This window comes from Narcine bancroftii, chromosome 7 (assembly GCF_036971445.1).
Source record: "Narcine bancroftii isolate sNarBan1 chromosome 7, sNarBan1.hap1, whole genome shotgun sequence".
Lineage (NCBI taxonomy): Eukaryota > Metazoa > Chordata > Chondrichthyes > Torpediniformes > Narcinidae > Narcine > Narcine bancroftii.
In genome coordinates, this window is record NC_091475.1 from 192,049,183 (window position 1) to 192,072,832 (window position 23,650).

Genomic DNA, 23,650 nt, shown 5'->3' on the forward strand with positions numbered 1-23,650 from the left:
CACTGTTTGACCTGCTTAGTTTCTCCAGAATTTGTGTGAGTTTTCAAGTTTTGTAAGAAAGTTTGTGCTTGAACATCTTCCATTTACTGACTTATTTCTCAATGCACTAATCTCTCTTACATGTATCCATTGCATTTCAGGTAGTTGTGAGGGAAAAATTTGCCTACACATGCTCCAGGGACAGTGTTGTTCGGAAATACCAACTTTTGGGCTTTTGAACACTTTAAAGTACCATTCACAGAAGTGTACCATAGCCAACTGCAACCTTGCATAGTCTTTCATTTACCATTACTACAAATATAAAACATTAAAAAGAAACAATTCAGGGCTTCATATTGTTGATGTTAATGCAGTGTCTGTGAATTGCTCTGTACCTCTTGCACCAGAAAATAGAAGATGATGAATTACATACAAAAAATAAATGAAGCAGATGTTTTGTTATAATTACATTGCATTATTTATTACAAATTTTTAATAGAATGGTAAAATCATTTAATCATCTCTATGCATTTAAATTCTATGAATAGACAATGGAATTAATTCACAAAATTATGCTGAGAAATGATAATTGAGACAGTAAGTTCAGTTCTACTTCCACTTCTACTTCTGATCTTGCTGAATTTTTAAAATAGCTAGGAATTGATTTTGCTTTTATTTATTTCTCATCCTTTTAAATTTTGACTTATGATCATGACAAGCACGTCTCAAACAAATCCTCAATCCCCCTTGTCTTAGTTAGACATTTCATATGAATTATGGTTTCCTTGATGGTAGCAGTGATAATTTGTAGGTGCAATGGAAGAAACAAAAGAATGTGCAATATCAACAGTGTGTTGGTTTCACTAAATGCCTTGTTGTAAATGTTATGCCATGCAGGTCAAGAAACAAGATATACTGCAGGGTTTCTTCAAGATGATCTCTCAAACCTGTGACCTCTATCACCTGAAAGGAAAGGGCAAGAAAGTGCATGGAGAATTATCACCTTCAAGTTCTCCCTCAAGTGCATGGATAGTTTCTCTCCAGCTCTTATCAATCTCCTGAATGAATCTCACACACCAGGACAATATTGTTTCCCTTATGCTCCTCTCACTGATCTCTCTCTCTCTCTCTCTCTCTCTCTCTCTCTCTCTCTCTCTCTCTCTCTCCCTCTCTCTCTCTCTCTCTCTCTCTCTCTCTCTCTCTTTCTGTATAACTTCACACTCCATTTTTACTGTTGTACTATGTACAGGTTGGCTAGCCGGTCTGCTGCAAATGAACTTTCTCACTTCCTGGTACACATGACAATAGATGAACATGAAATATATCGTGTTCTTTCATGGGTTGCTGTGTCTAACTATTGAAACTGCCAACCAAACAATGCAATAGGGGTACACTTTATGTTCACCCAAGCATGGCAGCAAGCCAAGAAGGTCTTTTATTTGTGACCGAATTGTGTTAATATCAATATTTTTAGAAAAGTTATTTTTGAGGGTTTGGACACAGGGGCACACAGATACATACAATTACACTCCAAGAGAGAAATCATTTTAAAAGTTTAAATGTCTGTTTAGCCATTGGTGCAAGCTGTGTAAACAGTCATAGAGCTGGACTGATTGTCCATTCAATTGCTAGAACAATAAATGTTTGCTGGAGAAACAGCTGTGTACACAAGGAAGCCATTTGATAGATAGCTGGGCAGACAGCCCAGAAGCATTTTGCTCATAAATGTTTTTGGAAGAGAGGAACTTCAAAGAGAGAACAGCCACTTTATTCTGGGGTTGAGCGGAAGAGGTCAACTTCAAAGTCAGGAATGATGTCATGTCGTGGTAAAAACATTTCAAGACAATAAGCATTTTTGAATAACAAGGAAGCAATTTCAAACTGAAGCCAGAAGATGCCTTACCATCCTGTAGGTAACACAGGATTGAAGCAGTTGCTTGGCCATCTTGTAAGTAATACAGGATTGAAATACAGTAACTAGAAAAATACTGATACATATTACTCCTGGTCAAAGGAAAATGCAGAATAAGTGGCTTTAAAAAGAGAATGATCACTTCTGACTGTCTCTTTAAGAGAGGGCAGTCCTGCTGTGTCCATTTCTACATGGCACTTTGTGTAACCCTTGCCTGGATTTGTGAAATCATACTGAGAAACACAGATTCTGAAACTTCCATGCAAAAGAGAAGGATTTGTGAAAAATTACTCGTATGAAGAAACATTGCTCTGCGAGTTTTAAAGAGGTCTGATGACTTGAAGTTTCAAACTACTTTGTAACTACTTTTGAGCAACAATTTAAAGAATCTGAGTTTCACAACAAAACAGACTGAACTTTAAAATCATCTCTTCAGAGTTGTGCCTGAAATATAATGTTTTTGGTTTTCGCACGCTCGCGCACACACACACACACACACACACACGTAAGAAGTGTTATTAATAATAATAAAAATAATTGTTTTGAAAATATCATTGTCTTGGTAATTACCATTACCGCTGGTTTAGTTCGTAACACATTGCTAATTAAAATTAGAAAATTAAATCCAGTGTGAATAATTTAAATAAAAAGTATCACCTGACATTTATCTATATTATTTTAAAGTTTGAAAAAAAAACAGTATGGGGTTAAGATCCATTCTTCCAACTTCAACCATTCAAAAATGGAAATTAAAAACTGCAGATGCTGGAAAAAAGAGCCAGCATTAACTCAGATTTCTTTCCACTGTTGTTGACTGACCTGCTGAGCATTTTCTGTTATTATTCCACCAACCACTCCTCTTAGGAAGACACTTTCCCATGGCAACTGCATTGGATGTAATGCCTACCCTTTATGACCTCTTTCATTCCCAATGATTAAAGGCTCAAACAGTCCCAATAAAGTAGTACTGTAATTTTTTTTCCTTTGCACTTCTGGTTTGTGAATTACATGCTGCTCTTATACTATGAAAAACCAAATGCAGAATAGGTGACTACTTTGCAGAGCTTCTCCTTTCAATTTAAGGGCAACCTAAGATTCCAGTTGTCTGTCACTTTATATTTCATATTTCCTTGAAGACATACAGTGCCCTCCATAATGTTTGGGACAAAGACACTTTTTTCCTTTATTTGCCCCTGTGCTCTGCAGTTTTAAATTTGTAATCAAACAATTCACAAGTAATTGAAGTGCACATTCCGGATTTTATTCAAGATTAATTGTATACATTTTTGTTTGACCATGTAGAAATTACAGCACTTTTAACAAATAGTTCCCACATTGCAGGGCACCATCGTATTTGGGACATATGGCTTCACAGGTGTTTGTGAGTACTTCGGTATGTTAAATTGCTCCATTAAGTGAGCTAGGAGCAAAGTTTTTGATCATCTTTGGAATCTGTAGTTGCCATTTTTCATCATGGGGACTAGAGTTGTGCCCAATGAAAGTCAAAGAAGCCATATGAGGCTGAAAAACAAGATTAAAACAGTAAGAGACATCACCCAAACCTTAAATCAACTGTTTGGAACATCATTAGGAAGAAAGAGTACTGGAGAGCTCAGTAATCACAAAGGGACTGGTATTCCAAGGAGGACCTCCACTGCTGATATCAGAAGAATTTTCATCATCTTGAAGAAAACCTTTGAATAAAATCTGGAATGTGCACTTTAATTACAGGTGAATTGCTTGATTACAAATTTAAAATTGTGGAGCACAGGGGCAAATAAAGGAAAAAAAACTGTCTTTGTTCCAAACGTTATGGAGGTCATTTGGCCCATCAAATTTATGCTAGTGTTGTGTTGCAACTTTACAAAACATTGGTTAGTCTGTATTTTGAGTATTATGTGCAATTCTGGTCACCACATAATAGGAAGGATATGGTTATGATGAAGAGACTGCAGAGGAGATTCACTGGGACGTTGTCTGAACTGGAGGCCTTAGGGAAGAGATCAGACTGGGCATTTTCTCCCCCACCCCACCCCTCCAGAGTGAAACACGAAAGTCTATATATGCTGTGATGGAGGTAAAAATACAGAAATGTTGGAGGAACTCAGGCATCCATAGGAGATGAAGATATATTTCCGCCGTGTCAGGCCTGAGCCATTTTTCTTCAAGGTATGAGGAAAAAGCAGGCTGGAGAAAAGGAGACTGAGGGGGTATCTGATAGTTACATAAAACGCCGAGGTACACAGTGCATGGTAAGGGCATAAAAAAGGCCAGGTTTAAAGTGAGAGGATGGAATTTTAAAGGGGATTAGAAAGAAAAGTAGTTTATGCAGTGTGATTGATATCTAGGTTTGTCTACCTGTGGAGGTGTTCGAGTCTGATACAATCATTATGTTTAAAAAACATTCAGACGAGCACTTGAATAGCAAGATGGAAAGATTCTGATGTAATGTAGGCAAATTAGGTTGATGTAATTGGGCAAGTGGTCGACATGGATTTGGCAGGCTGTTGTACATCTCTTATTCACTGACTCTATAAAACAGTGATTTAATGGTGATATACTGTAAGTGTTGTACCCAACAACTGAGGAGCAATACTTCACTAATTTCTGCATAGTAATTACAGTCCTTTTCCCTAATGGAATTAAAGAAATTAGGTTTAATTATAAAGATTTAAAATAATGTTCCTTCAAGCATGGTAACTATTTACGATGTGTCAGTTCCATTTAAAAATAGATTTTAAATTATTCAGGTTCGTTGGAGCGGCTCCATTTACCACAGCTATGATTTCCTTTGTAAGAATTCCAAATTTTGAGGATGTAAGTTCTCTGTAAAGATGGTGCCCAGGTAAGTAACATGCTTATATTTCAAGATATTGAATATATATTGGTACCAACCATTTGTAAATATTCCACATTAGCAGAGGTGATTTATTACCTCGGGTTTAAGGTAAGGCGTGGAAGGTTTCGAGGAAATTTGCGTCTAGAGATGTTTAGAATCTGGAAAAGACTGTCTAAGGGGATAGTGGAAATAAAAACTTTGCCATAGTTAGGAAGTAACCAGGTAAACATAAATATGTCATGGAAACTGGGTTTTGTGTATAGAGTTTTAAAATATAACTATAGGAGAAGACCATTCAGCTAGAATAATGGCTGATTATGTGACCTTAGAACCCTGGACCTGCCTTCTCTCAATACCCCTTGATTCCTTTAGCCATAAGAGTCCAATCCAACTCCCTTTTCAATCAATCTAATGAACTTTCCTCAGCGCTGTCTGTGGAAGTAGGTTTTACAAGTTCACAAGATTCTGAGTGAAAATGTTTCTCCTCAGTTTGGTAGTAAATAATGTACCCATTATCCTTAGTCTGTGAACCCATGTTCTGGATGAATATTTGATGGTTGCTTTGTATAGATGGATATTTGATGCAGTGGACTGTGGGGCCTGTTTCAGTAGTGCATTGACTGTAATCTCGTCTGTTTGTGTACATAGTGAAAACAGCATGATGAAGAAACTCAGAAAGGTACTTTATAGAGCAAAGATAGATACATAACCATTTTGGGCTTGAGCCCTTCATCATGTGGACAGGCACCCAGACCAAATGGTTGTGGAAGGGGAAGGAGCACAGTTCCACAGGGAAAAGGTGGATAAGGGAGGGAGCACACACCAGAAAGCAAAGGGGGTAGGGTGGCTCAGTGAATGGAGAAGGAAGTGGGTGGAGAGCTGGAGCAACGAAGACAAAGGGATGGGGAAGTCGATGTTAATGCCATCCGATTGGAGAGTGCCCAGACAGAATATCAGGTGTTGCTTCTCCAATTGACGCCATTTTCCTCCATATGAGGCCAAGGGCAGCATGTCAGCGCAGGAGTGGGGCATAGGATTGAAATGGGTGGCTGCAGAGCGCGTCGAAAGAACCAAAGACTTGTTGATCCAAACCAAGGCTTTTATTAACTAAAAGACTGGAGCTTGTCACAAGTAGGCCGACCAGTCCAGAATGACCTGGTCTGGCGAGGAGCAATCCTTTTAAAACCTGCCAGTAGGCGTGGCTACACTCTCAGCCAATCACAGTCTTCCTACACTACCGTCTGTACATAGACACATTGGTGATAGAATCTGTACGATCACAGTGGCCACGAGGAGATTTTAAATCAGAGTCAGAATCAGAATTTATTGTCATCAACAAGTCATGAAATTTGATGTTTTGCAGCAGTATCACAGTGGAAACATTCATATAAATCTCCTGACAACAAGTAAATCAAATAGTCCATGAAAAGTCAAAGTAAGGCAGTGTCTTTGGTTCATTGATCATTCAGGAATCTGATGAGAGTGAGGAAGAAACTGTCCTTTTGCCGCTGACGATAGTGTGGTGATTATGATTATGTGTACTAGCTGGCCCACCCTCCGGGTGTCTTCCTGCCTCGGCTCCTCCCTTAGTCCTGCCCATGTAACCCCGGGCCATAAAGGTCGAGCCCCCCTCTCCTTCCCGCTCATTCCTAGCCTTGGAACCGGCCAGCAGTCTCTAGTACAATAAAGCCTATCGTTCCCCTCAGCCTTTTGTTGTTATCATTTTTGGGACACATATAGCGGCTAACAGGTAGCAGAGTGAAGAAGGTGTGGCCTGGGTGGTGGGGATCTTTGAGGATAGAGGCTGCTTTCTTAAGACACCACCTCTTGTAGATGTCCTTAATGGAGTGAAGTCTGGTGCCTGTGATGTGACAGGCTGAGTTAACAACCCTCTGAAATTTATTCTTGTCTTGACAGTTGGCACCTCCATTAAGACAGTCATGCAACCAGCCAGAATGCTCTCTACAGTCAACCTGTAGAAGTTTTCAAGTGTCTTCAGTGACAGCTACCTTAAACACCACACTAAGTATAGCCACTAGTGAGCCTTCTTTGTGACTGCATCAATGTGGAGGCTCCAGGACAGATCCTCAGAGGTGTTGACACCCAGGAATTTTAAGCTCTTCACCCTCTTCACTACTGAGCTCTCAATGAGGACTGGGTCATATTCCACTGACTTCTTTCTGAAACCCACAATCATCTCCTTAGTTTTGCTAACATTGAGCACGAGGTTGTTGATCAATCTCCCTCCTGTATGCTTCCTCATTGCCGTTCGTGATTCTGCCCACAACCATGGTGTCATCGGCAAATTTTATTAGAATGGTATATAGCAGTGGTTCTCAATCTTTTTCTTTCCACTCGCATACCACTTTAAGTAATCCTTATGCCTTTTCCTTTGTAGTTATGAAACCATGCACATAATGAGACAATTAGGTACGATTAAAACAGTGGTTTTCAAACTTTTTCTTTTCATCCACATACTAATCCCTTACTAATCACAGAGCACCTATGGTATAAGGATCACTTAAAGTGGTACGTGAGTGGAAAGAAAAAGGTTGAGAACCACTGGAGTAGATGTTAGCGCCACTAACATGAGGCAACTCATTCTACTCTTTTTGGGCACCAGGATGATTGATGCCCTTTTGAAGCACGGGCAACTCTGACTGCAGCAATGAGAGGTTGAAAATGTCTGTGAACACTCCGGCTACTTGGTTGGCACAGATTTTCAGAACCCTGCCAGGCACGCTGTCAGGGCCTGATGACTTGTAAGTGTTCACCCTCATGAATGATGTTCTGATGTTGGCCTCAGAGTCAGATATCACAGGCTCCACAGCCTTTGCAGGGATCTTTGTAGGCACTGTTGGGTTCTCCTTAATGCGGCAGTAGAAGGTGTTCAGCTCATTAGGTATCAAAGCCATCTATGGTGTTCGCTGTCGCTTTATAGGCTGTAATGGCCTGCACTCCCTGCCATACCTGGCCTGTGTCTTTCTCCCATCATTGATGCAGATAGACCCCTCCCCTCCACCACCATTTTTAAAATTTTTTTATTTTTTATTTTTCACACTATGAATCATATCAATCAAAATACATACAAACATTTCCTTTTTAGATATACACAGTGGCATTTTCTCCCCTTCCCCCCCCACCTTCACTCCCTCCTTCCCACTCCCCTCCAAACCCATTAAACGTTCAACATATACAATACAATAAAACCATTAAACAATATCATCACACAATGAAAATAAACAGGAAAGTCGTGTCTTCTACTTTTACACACTGGATCAGGTCATTTTGTCTTTTTATCATTTTAGGGGTTGGAGGTCCAAGGCAAGCCCTCTCTGTTGTGTTCCATGTACGGTTCCCAAATTTGTTCAAATAATGTGACTTTATTTATTTTTTAAATTATATGTTATTTTTTCCAATGGAATACATTTATTCATTTCCATGTACCATTGCTGTACTCTCAGGCTCTCATCTGATTTCCAAGATGACATTATACATTTTTTTGCTACAGCTAAGGCTATCATAATAAATCTTTTTTGCGCTTCATCCAGTTTGAGGCCTAATTCTTTACTTCTTATATTACTTGGAAGAAAGATCTCTGTATTTTTTGGTATGTTGCTTTTTGTGATTTTATTTAATACCTGATTTAGATCTTCCCAAAACTTTTTCACTTTCTTACGTGCCCAAATTGCGTGTACTGTTGTTCCCGTTTCCTTCTTACAGCAAAAACATTTATCTGATAATGTTGAATCCCATTTATTTAACTTGGGGCTTGATATATAACCTGTGTAACCAATTATATTGTATCATGTGTAACCTTGTGTTTATTATATTTTGCATAGTTCCAGAGCATAGCTTTTCCCATATTTCATTTTTTATCTTTATGTTTAAATCTTTTTCCCACTTTTGTTTGGGTTTATAGCTTATTTCATCATTTTCCTTCTCTTGCAGCTTGATGTACATGTTTGTTATAAATCTTTTTATTATCATTGTTTCTGTAATCACATATTCAAAGCTGCTTCCTTCCGATAATCTCAGTCTGTTTCCCAATTTATCCTTTAAGTAGGCTTTCAGTTGGTGGTATGCAAACATTGTACCATGAGTTATTCCATATTTGTACTTCATTTGTCCAAATGTTAATAAATTATTTCCCAATAAACAATTTTCTATTCTTTTAATTCCTTTTTTCTCCCATTCTCTAAAGGAAAGATTATCTATTGTGAAAGCAATTAGTTGATTTTGCATCAATAATAATTTTGGTAGTTGGTAATTTGTTTTTTCCTTTCTACGTGAATCTTCTTCCAAATGTTGAGTAAATGGTGCAATACTGGTGAACTTCTATATTGCACCAGTTTTTCATCCCACCTATAAAGTATATGTTCTGGTACCTTCTCCCCTACGTTATCTAGCTCTATCTTGGTCCAATTTGATTTTTCCCTTGTTTGATAAAAATCCGATAGATACCTTAATTGTGCTGCTCTATAATAATTTTTTAAAGTTTGGTAGCTGCAAACCACCTTGTTTGTACCATTCTGTTAATTTATCTAGCGCTATCCTCGGTTTCCCCCCTTTCCATAAGAATTTCCTTATTATTTTCTTTAGTTCATTGAAGAATTTCTCTGTTAAGGGAATTGGTAACAATTGAAATAGGTATTGTATCCTTGGGAAGGCATACATTTTAATGCAATTCACCACCATTTTCTTTAAATGCCTGTCTACATTTTGCTCACACCTTGATGAAGGGCTCAAGTCCGAAATGTTGGTTTTGTATTTTGTTCTTTGCTATATAAAGTACACTGTTTGACCTCCTGAGTTTCTCCATCATTGTGTTTTTACTTCTGCAGATTTTAGTGTTTTATTCCTGTGTGTGTGCGCACATACTAGATTTGCGAGGGAACAATTGTAAAGGAAAACAGTAAATTCCAGCAGCAGGAGTTGCTACAAAAGTGCATGAGAGAGGGACACATTAAAATGTGCCTGGAAAAGGTGATTGAAATTAACTAATTAACTGTAGCCAATTAAAGCTTAAGTTGTGCATCCATTGTAGGAGTGGTTCAACATTGGGCATAAAGGCTGGAGAGAGAGAGAGAGAGAGAGAGAGAGAGAGACTTAGACTTGATGTGCCTATTTTTGCTCCTATTTTCAAGTTCATAATTTAGGAAATTAGAGGATAAAACAAACAGACTTGGAAGATTACAGGTTTTATTTTTGCTCTTTGCAAAAATAACATTTACTCCAAGCAGAGACTGAGGACCACAGCACCAGTGGTGAAGATGGCAAAGGGAGGCGGAGGAGTGTCTCAGGACTGCTTTGAATTGGTGGACTGTAACATATTCAAGAACTCATCCGTAGATGTGAATGAATATGCAACAGGTTCATCGACTTCATCAAGACCTGCATAGACGAATGTGTGCCCATATGCACATACTAGGTGTTCTCCAACCAGAAGCCATGGATGAATCAGAGAATCTGCAGCCTGCTGTGGGTGAGAACAAGGGCACTTAAGGCCAGGATTGGCATTTTTACAAGAAGTTCAAGTATGACTTGCAGAAGCCCATCTCTGAAGCAAAGTGACAATTCTGGAGGAAGCTAGAGACAGAGACAGGTACACATTACTGCCTACAAAGTGAAGGTGAGCACAGGAGATGACTGAATCTTCATTACCCGATGAGCAGAACACCTATGTCTGCTTTGAGAAGGAGAATCAAGCAGTGCCTACTAGAATCCCTGAAAAAGCTGAGGACCCTGTGATATCTGCCTCTGAGGGTGATGCCAGAACATCATTCAAGAAGGCATCAGGTCCTGATGGCATACCTGGCAGGGTACTGAAAATCAGTGCCAACCAACTAGCCGGAGTGTCCATGGACATTTTCAACCTCTCATTGTGGCAGTCAGAGGTTCCCACCTGCTTCAAAAGGGCATCATTCATCCCAGTAGCACTAACTTCTACTGTGATTAAATATTTTGAGAGGCTGGTCATGGCCAGAATTAACATGTACCTAAGCAGGGGTCTGGACCCACTGCAATTCACCTATTGTCACAATCGCTCCACAGCAGATACAATATTGCTGGCTCTCCACTCAGCTCTGGATCACCTCAAACAGCAACTCATATGTACGGCTGCTCTTTATCGACTACAGCTCAGCCTTCAATACCATTATTCCCTCAGTGCTGGTCAAGAAGCTATAAACTAAGCCTCTGTACTCCCACTCTGCAACTGGATCCTTGACTTCCTCATTGGAAGACCACAGTCAGTACGAATTGGAAACAATGTCTCCTCACTGATCATCAACACAGGCGCACCCCAAGGATGCATGCTTAGCCCACTGCTCTACTCATTATACACACATGACCATGTGGCCGAGCATAATTCCAATGCTATCTACAAGTTTGCTGATGACACCACAGTTGTCAGCAGAATCACAAATGGCAATGAGGAAGTGTACAGGAGGGAGATAGATCAGCTCATTGAATGGTGTCACAACAACAACCTTGTGCTCAACATCAGCAAAACCAAGAAGATGATTGTGGACTTCAGAAGGAAGCCAGGGGAACACAACCCAGTCTTCATCGAGGGCTCAATGGTGGAGAGGGTCAAGATCTATACTTTGTGAAGTGTCTGAGGAGATTCGCTCTGTCACCGAAAACACACAAACTTCTACAGGTGTGCTGCGGCGAACATTTTGGCTCATTGCATCACTGATTGGTATGGAGGTGGGACAAAAATAAACTCCAGACAGTTGTTAATTCAGCCTGCAACATCAGAGAACAAATACAAGACTGTCTTAAAAGACCAGCTCTATCTTCAAAGACCCCAACCACCCAGGCCATGCCCTCTTCACTCTGCTACGATTAAGGTTAGAGGCTATAGACAAGCACTCAACGGCACAACCATATAACCATATAACCACTTACAGCACAGAACAGGCCAGTTCGGCCCTACTAGTCCATGCCATAACAAATCCCCACCCTCCTAGTCCCACTGACCAGCACCCGGTCCATACCCCTCCAGTCCTCTCCTCTCCATGTAACTATCCAGTGCATCCTTAAATGTAACCAATGATCCCGCCTCAACCACATCTGCTGGAAGCTCATTCCACATCCCTACCACCCTTTGCGTAAAGAAATTTCCCCTCATGTTTCCCTTATCATTTTCCCCTTCAATCTTAAACCATACCCTCTAGTTTGAATCTCCCCCACTCTTAATTGAAAAAGCCTCTCCACATTTACTCTGTCTGTCCCTTTTAAAATCTTAAACGCCTCTATCAAGTCCCCCTTCAATCTTCTACGCTCCAGAGAAAAAAGCCCTAGTCTGCACAACCTTTCCCTGTAACTCAAACCTTGAAATCCTGTCAGCATTCTCGTGAACCTTCTCTGCACTCTCTCTATTTTGTTTATATCTTTCCTATAATTTGGTGACCAAAACTGTACACAGTACTCCAAATTTGGCCTCACCAATGCCTTGTACAATTTCATCATAACCTCCCTACTCTTGAATTCAATACTCCGATTTATGAAGGCCAACATTCCAAATGCCTTCTTCACCACACCATCTACCTGAGTATCAGCCTTGAGGGTACTATTTACCATCACTCCTAAATCCCTTTGTTGCTCTGCACATCTCAATAGCCTACCATTTAATGCATATGACCTATTTAGATTTGCCTTTCCAAAATGTAACACCTCACACTTATCTGTATTAAACTCCATCAGCCATTTCTCAGCCCTCACCTCCAGCCTTCCTAAATCACCTTTTAATCTATGGTAATCTTCCTCACTGTCCACAACACCACCAATCTTTGTATCATCCGCAAACTTGCTTATCCAATTCTCCACCCCTACTTGCAGATCGTTAATATATATAACAAACAATAGTGAACCGAGGACCGATCCCTGAGGAACTCCACTAGTCACCGGCCTCCAATCGGACAAACAATTTTCTACCACTACTCTCTGACACCTCCCATCCAACCATTGCTGAATCCATTTCACTACCTCCTCATTTATACCTAATGCCTCCACCTTTTTTCCTAACCTCCTGTGGGGAACTTTGTCAAAAGCTTTACTAAAGTCTAAATAGACAACATCGACAGCTTTCCCTTCATCAACTTTTTTTGTAATCCCCTCGAAAAACTCAATCAGGTTTGTCAAGCATGATCTACCCCTGACAAAACCATGCTGATTACTCCCTATCAATCCCTGTACCTCCAAATATTTGTAAATACCATCCCTCAGAACACTTTCCATCAACTTACCCACCACAGACGTCAGACTCACGGGCCTATAATTCCCAGGTTTACATTTGGACCCTTTCTTAAACAGCGGAAGTACAGCTTTTTCGCCACTGCCATCAGATTCCTGAATAATCGATAAACCAAAGTCACCACCTTACTTTATGTTCACTACTTAAAAAAAAATTTATAGTAATGTTGTAAGACGGTTATAATATGAATGTTTTCACTGTGACGCTGAATTTTACGACTTGTTCCTGACAATAAATCCTGATCCTGGTTCATATTCTGAAATGACAAGAAGTTTTCAATCGCTATTCATCAATCAAGAAAATTATTACATATCCATTTAGTCTTTGTCATTGGGCCATCCCTCCATCCTTGTCAGTCAAAAATACTTCTACAAGATTATTACTGAACCAAGTACCTGAGGGTTTCAGAAAACATCGGGAGCTAACAACTTAGTTTGCCTGCTTGTATGCTTTACTAAATTAGAAAAATAATTGTGAAGAACCTTTCAATCAAATTCAGAAAGAAGTTATTGAATTTTTCATGGTGAAGATTAATCTATTTAAATCTGCCAGCTGCACTTGAAAACTTGGCTGAATGGCGCACCAACAACTTTGCACTCAATGTCACCAAAACAAAGGAGCTGATTGTCGACTTCAAGAAAGGAATACCAGAGGTATGTGATCCAGTGATCATTGGGGGAAATCAGAGGTGGAGAGGGTGAGCAAATTTAAGTTCCTGTGAATCACTATCTCGGAGGATCTTTCCTGGATTCAGCACACTAATGGAATCATGAAGAAATCACGCCAATGCCTTTACTTCCTCAGAAGTTTGCGGAGGTTTGGTATGATACCAGAAACCCTGACAAATTTCTATAGATTTGTGCTAACCGGTTGCAACATGGTCTGGTACAAGGACACCAATACCCCTGAGCATAAAGCCCCCAAAAGGTAATGGACGCAGCCCAGGACATCACAGGCAAAACCCTCCCCACCATTGAGAACATCTACAGGGAACACTGCCATCGGAGAGCAGCAGCAATCATCAATGATCCACACCACTCAACACACGCTGCTGCCATCAGGAAAGAGATATAGGTGCTGCAAATTCAGGAACAGCTGCTACCCCTCCAGTATCAGGCTCCTCAACATCAAACTCAATCAGAGACTCATTTAAGGACTTTTACTTGTGCGCTTCATTGATTTTCTTTTGTTCTCTCTGTATTGCATGGTCACTTTACATTCGTTATCTGTTTACATCTCTTTATTTGTTTAAATGTCTACAATTTTTTTGCACTACCGATTAGTGGTAATTCTGCCTTGCCTGTAGAAAAAATAATCTCAGGGTTTTATGTGATGTCATGTACATACCCTGACAATAAATCTGAGAATAAAAACAGCTGTTTTTTTTAATCTTGGATGTGATGTTTCATTTGAGGTTGATGATCACTTGCTACTTTTCCATTTTTGAGAGTTCTGATACAGTTGCTGAAGCCAATGGAGGATTTGCAGATTCTGCCATAGTGGAGAAAATGCTTGACAGAGTGAAGGTCACACTTTTATCAGGGCATCAAAAATTTCACCTGTTAATTTTTTGGGTTAATTTATTGCATCTGGTGCTCCCGATACGGCCTCCTCTACATCAGGAAGTCTAGATGCAGATTGAGCACTTTCACTCTCTCCACTCCAATAATAGGGACCTCCCAGTGGCCAACTGTTTTAATCTCCCGCATGAATGTTGCAGTGACAGGGCTGTCTGTGGCCTCATGCTGCTCATTTTTCCACCTTGCCAGGCATCTGCTGATTAAACTTGAACCTGGTTTTAAAGTTAGTACATCTGCAGCTAAAGTCGATCTTAGCGGGTCGAGCAGTGTCAGCGGTGGGGGTAAGGAATGGCTGGCGTTTTGAACTGGAAGACCGTAAGACATGGGAGGAGAAATAGGCTGCCTGTCATTTAATCATGAGCTGATCCATAGCCCAACTACCTGGCCTTCTCCCCATAACCTTAAGGCCACCCATAAATTGGAAGAAAAGCGCCTTGTATTCTTTCTTGGGAGTCTCCAACCAAACTGACCTCCAATTTCTGTTATCCCCCTCCCTCATTCTCTCTATTTCCCTACCCCTCTGTCTCTTTTCTCCAGCTCCCCACCTCTCTTTGTACATACTCCTATTAGAGAGCAACCTTTCTTAACCCTCCGCCCTCTCCTCCGTTGCTTCTCAGCTTCTTTCTCTTTTACCTTCCCACTTGTATCCACCTTTGACCTCTTATCTGTTAGCCTGTGCTTCTCCCCCTACCCCTTCCTTCCTCGTCTCCTCCTCCCCATCTCCCAACTTTTATTCAGGCATCTGCCTTTTTTCCACATTCCTGGCAAAGGGTTCAGACTCGAAACATTGGCTGCTGTTTTTTGGATGCTGTATGACCTGCTGAGTTTTTCCAGCACTTTTGTGCACTGCTTTGGGAGAAGATGGTGATTTTGCTTTAGTTATACTCCCAGCACATTTGGCAGGCTTTTCGGAGCCAACAGTGGTAGTATCCCTTCAGTGCTTTGAAGTGCCTGCTGCAAGTAGTCTATAATCTCAAAAGTAAATAGGAGGATGAAATCTGCTTGTTAGGCAGTGAGATTTGTGCTGGGTTTGATGTCCTGATGTTCTCATACTCTTTGCCTTTAATGGCCAAAGGCATTGGAGATGGAAGACAACTTCATCATCACTGTTGCTGAGAGGTGGCTCCTAAGATGTGAGAAAAAATGGTCTCTGTTCCCAGGATTTCATTGACCTTTATTGTGAGGGCAGTGTAGTGCAGGGGGAGAGGTGGGTAGACAACCTTTGTTTTGCAGATGTTTAATACAAGACCAGAATCTCATAACCCTCAGTGAATGAGGTGACAATTATAATTACTTGTTCCTCAGCCTCCAAATATTGAAATACATTGCCATTTTTGTACATAGAACACTACAACACAGTACAGGCCCTTCAACCCTTAATGTTGTGCTGACCTATATATTCCCACTAAAATAAAACTAAACCCTTCCTACCTCATAACCCTCTATTTTTCTTTCAACCATGTGCCTGTTTAAGAGGCTCTTCAATGTTCCAGCCTCCATCACCACCCCTGATAAGGCATTCCAGGCACCCACAACTCTCTATGTAAAAAAAAAACAACTTTTCCTGGATGTCTCCCCTAAACTTTGCTTTGTACAAATGTCCTCTGGTGTTTGCTGTTCCATTCCCGGGAAAATGTGCTGGTTGTCTACCCTATTTATGCCTCTCTGAATCCTGTAGTCCTCTATTAAGTCACCTCTCATCCTTCTTTGCTCCAGAGAGAAAAGTCCTAGATAAGGTAACCTTGCCTCTTTTAAATTTATTTTCCAATTCAGGCAACATCCTGGTCAATCTCCTCTGCACCCTCTTCATAGCTTCCACATCCTTCCTATAATGAAGTGACCAGAACTGAACATTTCCAAGTGTGTCTCATTAGAGATTTGTAGAGTTGCAACATGAACAATTGACTCCTGAACTCAATCCTCCAATTTATGAAAGCCCAGCATCCCATAGGCCTTCTTCACCATCCACAACTCCTTCAACCTTTGTATCATCTGCAAACTTACTGACCCATCCTTCTACTTCTTCATATAAGTCATCTATAAAAATCACAAAGAGTAGGGGTACCAGAACAGATCCCTGCAAAACTCCACAAGTCACTGACCTCCAGGCAGAATGGTTTCTGTTCAAGATTACTCTCTGCTTTCTACAGGCAAGCCAATTCTATAGCAGCTTATGACTAGGTTTGAATAACTTTGTTTCAACACTAAAAAGTTTGACAATTTTCCATTCATTCCGTTGATTAGCTCCAGTGGGATGCATGTGGTAAATGAGGCACAACATTGTAGGAAGAAAGGTTCTGAAAAATATTGGAAGGGTTAAAGAGAACATTGATTAGAATGATGGCTTGCGCACGTTTGTATAGCAGATATAAAACTGAGATGAATTTCTGAGAAGGATTCTCCACAATCCCTCTCAATTGAGAGTAGAAGGCTATTTCATGGCCAAAAAAAGGGCAAAAAAAATGCAGATCTTGACATTCATCTTGAAGTTGTCACACAGCAAATACACCTGTGTGGTCATTGCAATCAAATTTGCCTTCTTTCTTGAAGACAGTCATAAATAAAGTTTCTTTGAGGGCCTCTGCCAGGACCAACCTTTTAAAGATTGAAAGATAAAGCACTCATTTTGATGTGTACATTTAAATTAAACTTATTTTTCAGTTTGAGCATTAAAACACATGGATTCTACACAATAATCAGCGAATTACACTGGCTAAACCCTTACCTAAACAGCAGGATAAATTTTTTAAAAGTTGCAATGAAAATAAAACACTGGTCTATTCCGATGATGAGTGCTGAACTTGAAACAGACCGTAACTTTTCTACCCTTTCCACAGAAGCTGGTTGATCCACTGAATATTTCTTGTTTTTATCAGCATCTTTTCAGGTAAAGCTTAAGTGGAAAAAAAAATTATTATATTCGATCCACATGTTGTAAAACTCAAACTGAACAAGAAGCTTAATTTAGTTTTCCGAATCCAAATCAGAGTTGAATTAAACAGTAAATTGTCCTGTTTCAATTAGTAGAATGGTGAATACTTGAAGACTTTTACTGTTTAGTACTTTCTAAAGCTGGCATCTTTAAAACATAACAAAAAATAATGAAATATATTAACAAGTGTTTGCTAACAAATTTAAAAAGGTAATAGAATATGAAATAATTTTACAATTGTATTCTTAGCACTACAATTCCCAGAAGGCCTTGCAGTGGTAACCATGGTTTCTGATCCTGCGTCATCATCTTCTAGGCCAAGCCGTTGCTGAGGCAACCGAGGTCTGCTGGGAAGAAAACAGAAGTGAGGAGGCCCACTTCATTCAAGTCTAAAAAGTGTGAAGATGGGACAGGATTACTACAGCATACTGGGCATTATTAGAAATGCAAAAGATGCGGATATTAAAAAAGCGTGAGTTTTTAAAAGATCACGTGCTTGTACAACCATGTGTATAGACTCTTGTGATCATTTAAGGTGAGAGGAGAGAGGAGGGACAGCTTTCTTCCTTTAAAAACTGCTTTATGCCTTTTATTTCATATTATCTGCCATTAGTTTAAGGGTCTGAAAGTTCTCCATGTAAAAGTTGCCAAACAGGGCAAGGACATACCCAATGATTATGTGACCCTCACCTTGCTGACCACTGTGGTGTATGGATGCATCAAGCTGTGTGTGGAACCAAAGTACAAGGGGTCCATGCCACTATTTGCTGGGTTCTGCCTGCCCCAGGTGTTGCCGTGCAATGTCCCAGTCAGCTGGACTTTGCCACTCCAACTATCCCTCATGGAAATGGTTTCCTGACAAACACCTTTGACTACAAGGACATCAGGCAGTGGTCAGCACGGAATATCCTGCAGAGAGTGGGAGGTGAGGACTTGATGGATACTGTAGGATGTTTCTTTGAGCAGACCACTCTTATGGTCCTGTGGATTGATTTCCAATTCATTTCTCTGCAGCAGCTGTATCACATTGTGATGCAGCTGGCCAGGACACCCTCGACAGAGTGGCAGTCCTGGTCATCTGGCAAATGCCTCATTGCCAGTGCCCACTAACAAGCACCAGGATTTGGCCTGGCTGGCGATGAGAGGATCCTTCCCAGTCAAATCCTTCCTGTACAATAGGAACATTAACCACAAAGCATGTTGTCCTCAAGATGGCTGTGGTGGACTGGAGACAGTCTACTACCTCTTTGCAGAATGTGAATTTGCTCAGAGTGTGTGGAGAAGGATGCAAGGGTCCTTGCATGGTTCATCCCCAGTTGCCGCATGACAGAGGACTCTGTGATCTATGGGCTGTTCCTGGGGACGTGCACGCCGACAGACATCTAGAACTTCTGGAACCAATCAACTTGGTGAAAGGCACCCTTTGGTTTGCTCGAAACTTGTTGGTCTTGAAGCACATGGTGAGAGAATGCGACAAGAGAATGTACTGAGGGAAGCACTGAGGTGCAGCCAACATGGAGGTGCTATGGGGAAGGACCACAATCTAGAGTCCTTTGTCACTGGGCATTGAGGGGCTGAAACTGAGGAAAAACCCTTCAAACAACAGAGGGGAGATGCTGCAGTGGTTGCAATGGTGTAAATAGAGAGTGGACCGACATGGCCTGTTTCCGCGCCGTAAATGGTTATATGTTTATGGTTATATGGTTAATGTATAATAATGGAAATGTATGGATATGACGTATGAAGAGACTTTGAATGGTTCCTTTTTTTGTAAATAATCTATTGTGAATGAAGTCTATTTTTGAAAAAAAAAACCTTAAAGTTATAATGTAAAAATTATTACAATTCAGAGGTTTTTCTTTGTAAACACAATGGGATATTAGGAAAGGGATATGAAAGATGACATGTAGTTTTAAATATAGGTATACCCCACGTTATACAAATTCACTTTTACAAAGAAATTTGAATGGTTTTTGCTTTTACAAAAATAGCTTTCAATAGTAGTGAATTGGTCTTTGCTTTATTCCATTTTGGCGTACGAAAAGTTTCATAGGAATACTCTACTTTTGTAAAGTGGGGTAAACTTGTCTTAAAATCAGCACGGCACAATGATTTTTCATGAATTGCATTCATTAAGCATTCCTTTAGGCTTTCCATTTTTTTCTCTCTTCTTGCTTAAAATGCATTTTTCGACTGTAATCCTATTGAAATTTATTGAAAACTTATTCAACAGTCCTTCCACCAGCTTGCTACTTTCTCTCAGTATCCTTTTTAACTGTCCATATTTTGCCATGCACAAGTTTCTTTGATAACACTGGACAACAAATCTTTTCAATAGGTTTGCTTCCTGAAAATAAATTAAGGATTATGATTTGCAACTCCAAGCTGAATACAAAGATAATTTTAGATTTGCTGCATCACGCACCTTAGGGCTGTGTGCTCAGCCTGTTCCTGTTCACACTACTGACCCTCGACTGCATCACCAGATCCAACTCCAACAGTGTCATCAAGCTTGCAGATGACACAACAGTAATTGGCCTCATCAGCGACAATAATCAGTCGCACTGCAGAGAAGAGGTGGAAAATCTCATGAAATGGTATGAGAGAAACAACCCAAGTCTCAATTTGGCAAGACAAAGGAGATGATCGTGGTCTTCAGGAGGAGCAGGAATGACCACCCTCCATTGCACATCAATAACACTGTAGAAGAGAGAGAGTAGAGAGTGCTAAGTTCCTTGGAGTTCACTTAACTAGTGACCTATGTCAACCTTTTATAGGAGCTCTATCGAGAGTGTCCTGGCCAGCTGCATCACAATGTGGTACAGTTGCTGCAGAGAAATGGATTGGAAATCAATCCACAGGACCATAAGAGTGGCAGAGAGGGTCACTGGAGTCTCCCACCCACCCCTGACCCCCCCCCCACAGACGTGATTTACCAGGTTCATTGTCTGAAGGAGGCCCCTTCCACCTTCCACATAGCATCTTTCATGCTCCCATCGGGGAAGAGATACAGGAGTATCAGAGGCGGCACCACCAGACTGAGGAACGGCTTCTTCCCATGGGCAGTGAGGATGCTGAACGACCAAAGGAACTGCGCACACTAACTATCCCAAGACTCTCATATTTACAAAACAATATTTATTGATATATTTGCAGAGGTAAAATACTTGTCTTGCGTATGTATTATTTGTCTGGTTGCATGTCTGCAAGTTTTGCATTGAGGAGCGGAAAATGCTATTTTGTCAGGTTGTTCTTTTACAATCCGATGACAATAAACTTTCTTGTCTTGAAGTTGAAGAAACATTAAATTCAATTTTATTGAATTTAAGATGTTTAATATCATAATGATGGAGTCAGATTGCATTAGTTCAAATGACCTAAAAATGCTTTTCATTTGTACTGGGATCCGATGCCTCTCACTTCGGTGTCCAACAATAGTCGGCCAGCATTGATGGATTCTAATACCCTGATGCTGCATTTCCATGGTCAAAATGTCCTGGTGAAATCTTTCCCTGTGTTTGTCTCTGACTGCACCAAGATCAGCAGGGGAGAAGTCCCAAATGCGAATGTACAACATTAATTTTCAATGATATGTTGCACTTCATAGATTTAAATGCTTGAAGTAGACTTAAACTATGACAGGAAATAACAAAAATGGGTGATATTTAAAAAATAGCATGCAATAGGAAAATTTTACGGTGATTTTCATGATCAGGAGCCCGAAATCCATAAAATACACCTAAAAGTCTTCATTGTCCAGTGTAACCAATTAAATATAAGCTCATATTGTTTTCCAAGTATTGATCACATTGTAAGTTTGATAAATGCACAAGATATTTGAAAATTCACAGATCTATTTTAAAAACAAAGGAACTTTGAAGCAGCGTCGTGGGCTTGGCCTTTATTTTGTGAATAATTTTATGCATTTTTTTTCCATTGAACAATGTTGAGATTTATTTAGTATGTTTTGTCCTTCCTTCACAAATGGATGGATAGTGAGAAAAATCTTATATTTTGCTGAGAGTGTGATTCTGTCCTTGCAGGTACCGAAGGTTAGCCTTAAAGTATCATCCAGACAGAAGTACAGATCCATGTGCCGATGAAAAGTTCTTACAGATTGCAGAAGCCTATGATATTCTCAGTGATTGTGAGTATTGTGACTTTTTGCATGGTTTCACGGCCTACAATAGTAAAAAAAATCAGCTAAAAGATATTTAATGCTTATTTATGTTTATCACACCATGTAGCATTCATTGGTTTTGACACTGAAATGCAAATTAATTTAAATCCTTTTGTGATTTTTGCAATACCATTTAAGCCATTACTAAATTTTAATCCTCCAGTTCAACATGGAAATTTTTCCATGCATTTCTATTGAGAAGAAAATATATTTTTTTGTGATGGGGCAGTGTTATTAAATCAAATTTTTAAAACAGTGCTGGGATTGGAGAAAGATCCATTATTCCTATTCATAGCTATACACTGTCACAGTATACAGTTTAGTTTCAAAATAATGCTGTGTCTTCTGCCACCTGAATTACCATCATGGTCAACACAACAGGAAGATCGTCACAACCAGAATAAATAAATAAATGTCCAATTGATGAACTTTACTCTATTTTTGATTGAGAGTAAATGCTTGACCCTGACATTCCATGAAACTATTGGGTTAGATGCCTATGCTTTCCTTTGTTAGAACCATAAAACCATAGAAGATTTCAGCACCAAAAACAGGCCCTTTGGCCCTTTTAGCCTGTGCTGAACTATTATTCTGCCTGGTCCCACTGACCTGCACCCAGTCCATAGCCCTCCATACCCCTCCCATGCATGTACCTGCCCAAATTCTACTTAAATGTTAAAATGAGCCCGCATTCACCACTTCAGCTGGGAGATCATTCCACGCTCCCACTAATTTCTGTGTGAAGAAGTTCCCCCTAAATTAAACCTTTGCCTTTTCACCCTTCACCCATGTCCTCTGGTTTGTCTCTCACCTACCCTCAGTGGGGAAAGCCTACTCTGTCTATTACCCTCATAATTTTGTGTACCTCTACCAAATCTCCCCTCGTTCTTCTATGCTCCTGAGAATAAAGTCCTAACCATTTAACCTTTCCCTGTAACTCAGTTTCTGAAGACATGGCAACATCATAGCAAATCTTCTTTGCCCTCTTTCAATCTTATTGATATCTTTCTAACACAAAATATGGCCTCACCAATATCTTATGCAACTTGGCCGTAACAACTTAATGCCTATACTCAGTACTTTGATTTATGAAGGCCAATGTGCCAAAAGCTCTTTTTACAACTCTATCTACCTGGGACACCACTTTCAAATTATGTATCTGTATTCCTAGATCTCTCTGTTCCACTGCACTACTCAGTGCCCTACTATTGTCCTCCCTTGGTTTGTCCATCCAAAATGCAACACCTCACACTTCTGCATTAAATTCCATTTGCCATTTTCATCCTATTTTTCTAGCTGACCCAGATCCCTTTGCCAGCTTTGACAGCCTTCCTCGTTGTCCACAATGTCTCCCATCTTAGTGTCATCTGATCTAATTTACCACATTATCATCCATATCATTGATTTAGATGACAAACAATAATGGCCCCAGCATTGATCCATAAGGCACACCATTAGTCACAGGGCTCCAGTCTGAGGAACAATCTTCCATCACGACTCTCTGGCTTCTCCTATCCAGCCATTGTCGAATCCAGTTCTCTACTTCACCATGAATACCAAGTGCCTGAACCTATGTCTCCTCTCGCTGAATATTGAATTCCATTGTTAACCAGCAGAACCACCCTATCCCCTTTGCCTACCTTCTTGTCCTTCCGATACACTGTGTCTCCTCAGATATTTAGTTCCCAGCTGAGGTTATCTTTCAGCCATGACTCAGAGTTGGCCACAATGTCGTACCTGCCAACTTCCAACTGTTCTACAGGATAATTGTGATAGGAAGAGGGTAATTGATGAAGCAGCTAAACATACTGAATCTGAGAACCAAGTGGATTAATATTCTGATTCTAGGAAGTGTTTACTCATTGGTGTTTATTAATTTAAATTTTACCTTGACTTCTTGATGCCACACTAATTCAAGTTGCCTTTTGCTGTCCATTGACTTCAGCTTGGTGTTTAATATGATCA

The 23,650-nt window shown here is 40.2% G+C and overlaps 2 protein-coding genes across 6 annotated transcripts in view; both read left to right on the plus strand.

The window, feature by feature from the left end:
* LOC138739535 (proteasomal ATPase-associated factor 1-like) overlaps nucleotides 1-2,487 on the plus strand; it is a 52,543-nt gene extending 50,056 nt beyond the window's left edge. For 2 of the 3 annotated variants that reach the window (XM_069891808.1, XM_069891810.1), the window contains one exon: nucleotides 877-2,487. In XM_069891808.1, coding sequence (XP_069747909.1) covers nucleotides 877-1,041 — 165 coding nt within the window. In that variant the 3' untranslated portion in view covers nucleotides 1,042-2,487. Of the gene's footprint in view, nucleotides 1-140; nucleotides 445-876 lie in introns of those variants that run through there. The other variant, XM_069891809.1, reaches the window with a different exon arrangement.
* A 15,330-nt stretch (nucleotides 2,488-17,817) lies between these two features.
* dnajb13 (DnaJ heat shock protein family (Hsp40) member B13) overlaps nucleotides 17,818-23,650 on the plus strand; it is a 61,330-nt gene continuing 55,497 nt past the window's right edge. Inside the window, exons 1-2 of one of the 3 annotated variants that reach the window (XM_069891811.1) lie at nucleotides 17,818-17,977; nucleotides 21,549-21,652. In XM_069891811.1, the coding sequence (XP_069747912.1) occupies nucleotides 17,910-17,977; nucleotides 21,549-21,652 (172 nt within the window). In that variant the 5' untranslated portion in view covers nucleotides 17,818-17,909. Of the gene's footprint in view, nucleotides 18,041-21,548; nucleotides 21,653-23,650 lie in introns of all 3 variants that reach the window. The other 2 variants (XM_069891815.1, XM_069891812.1) reach the window with 2 other exon arrangements.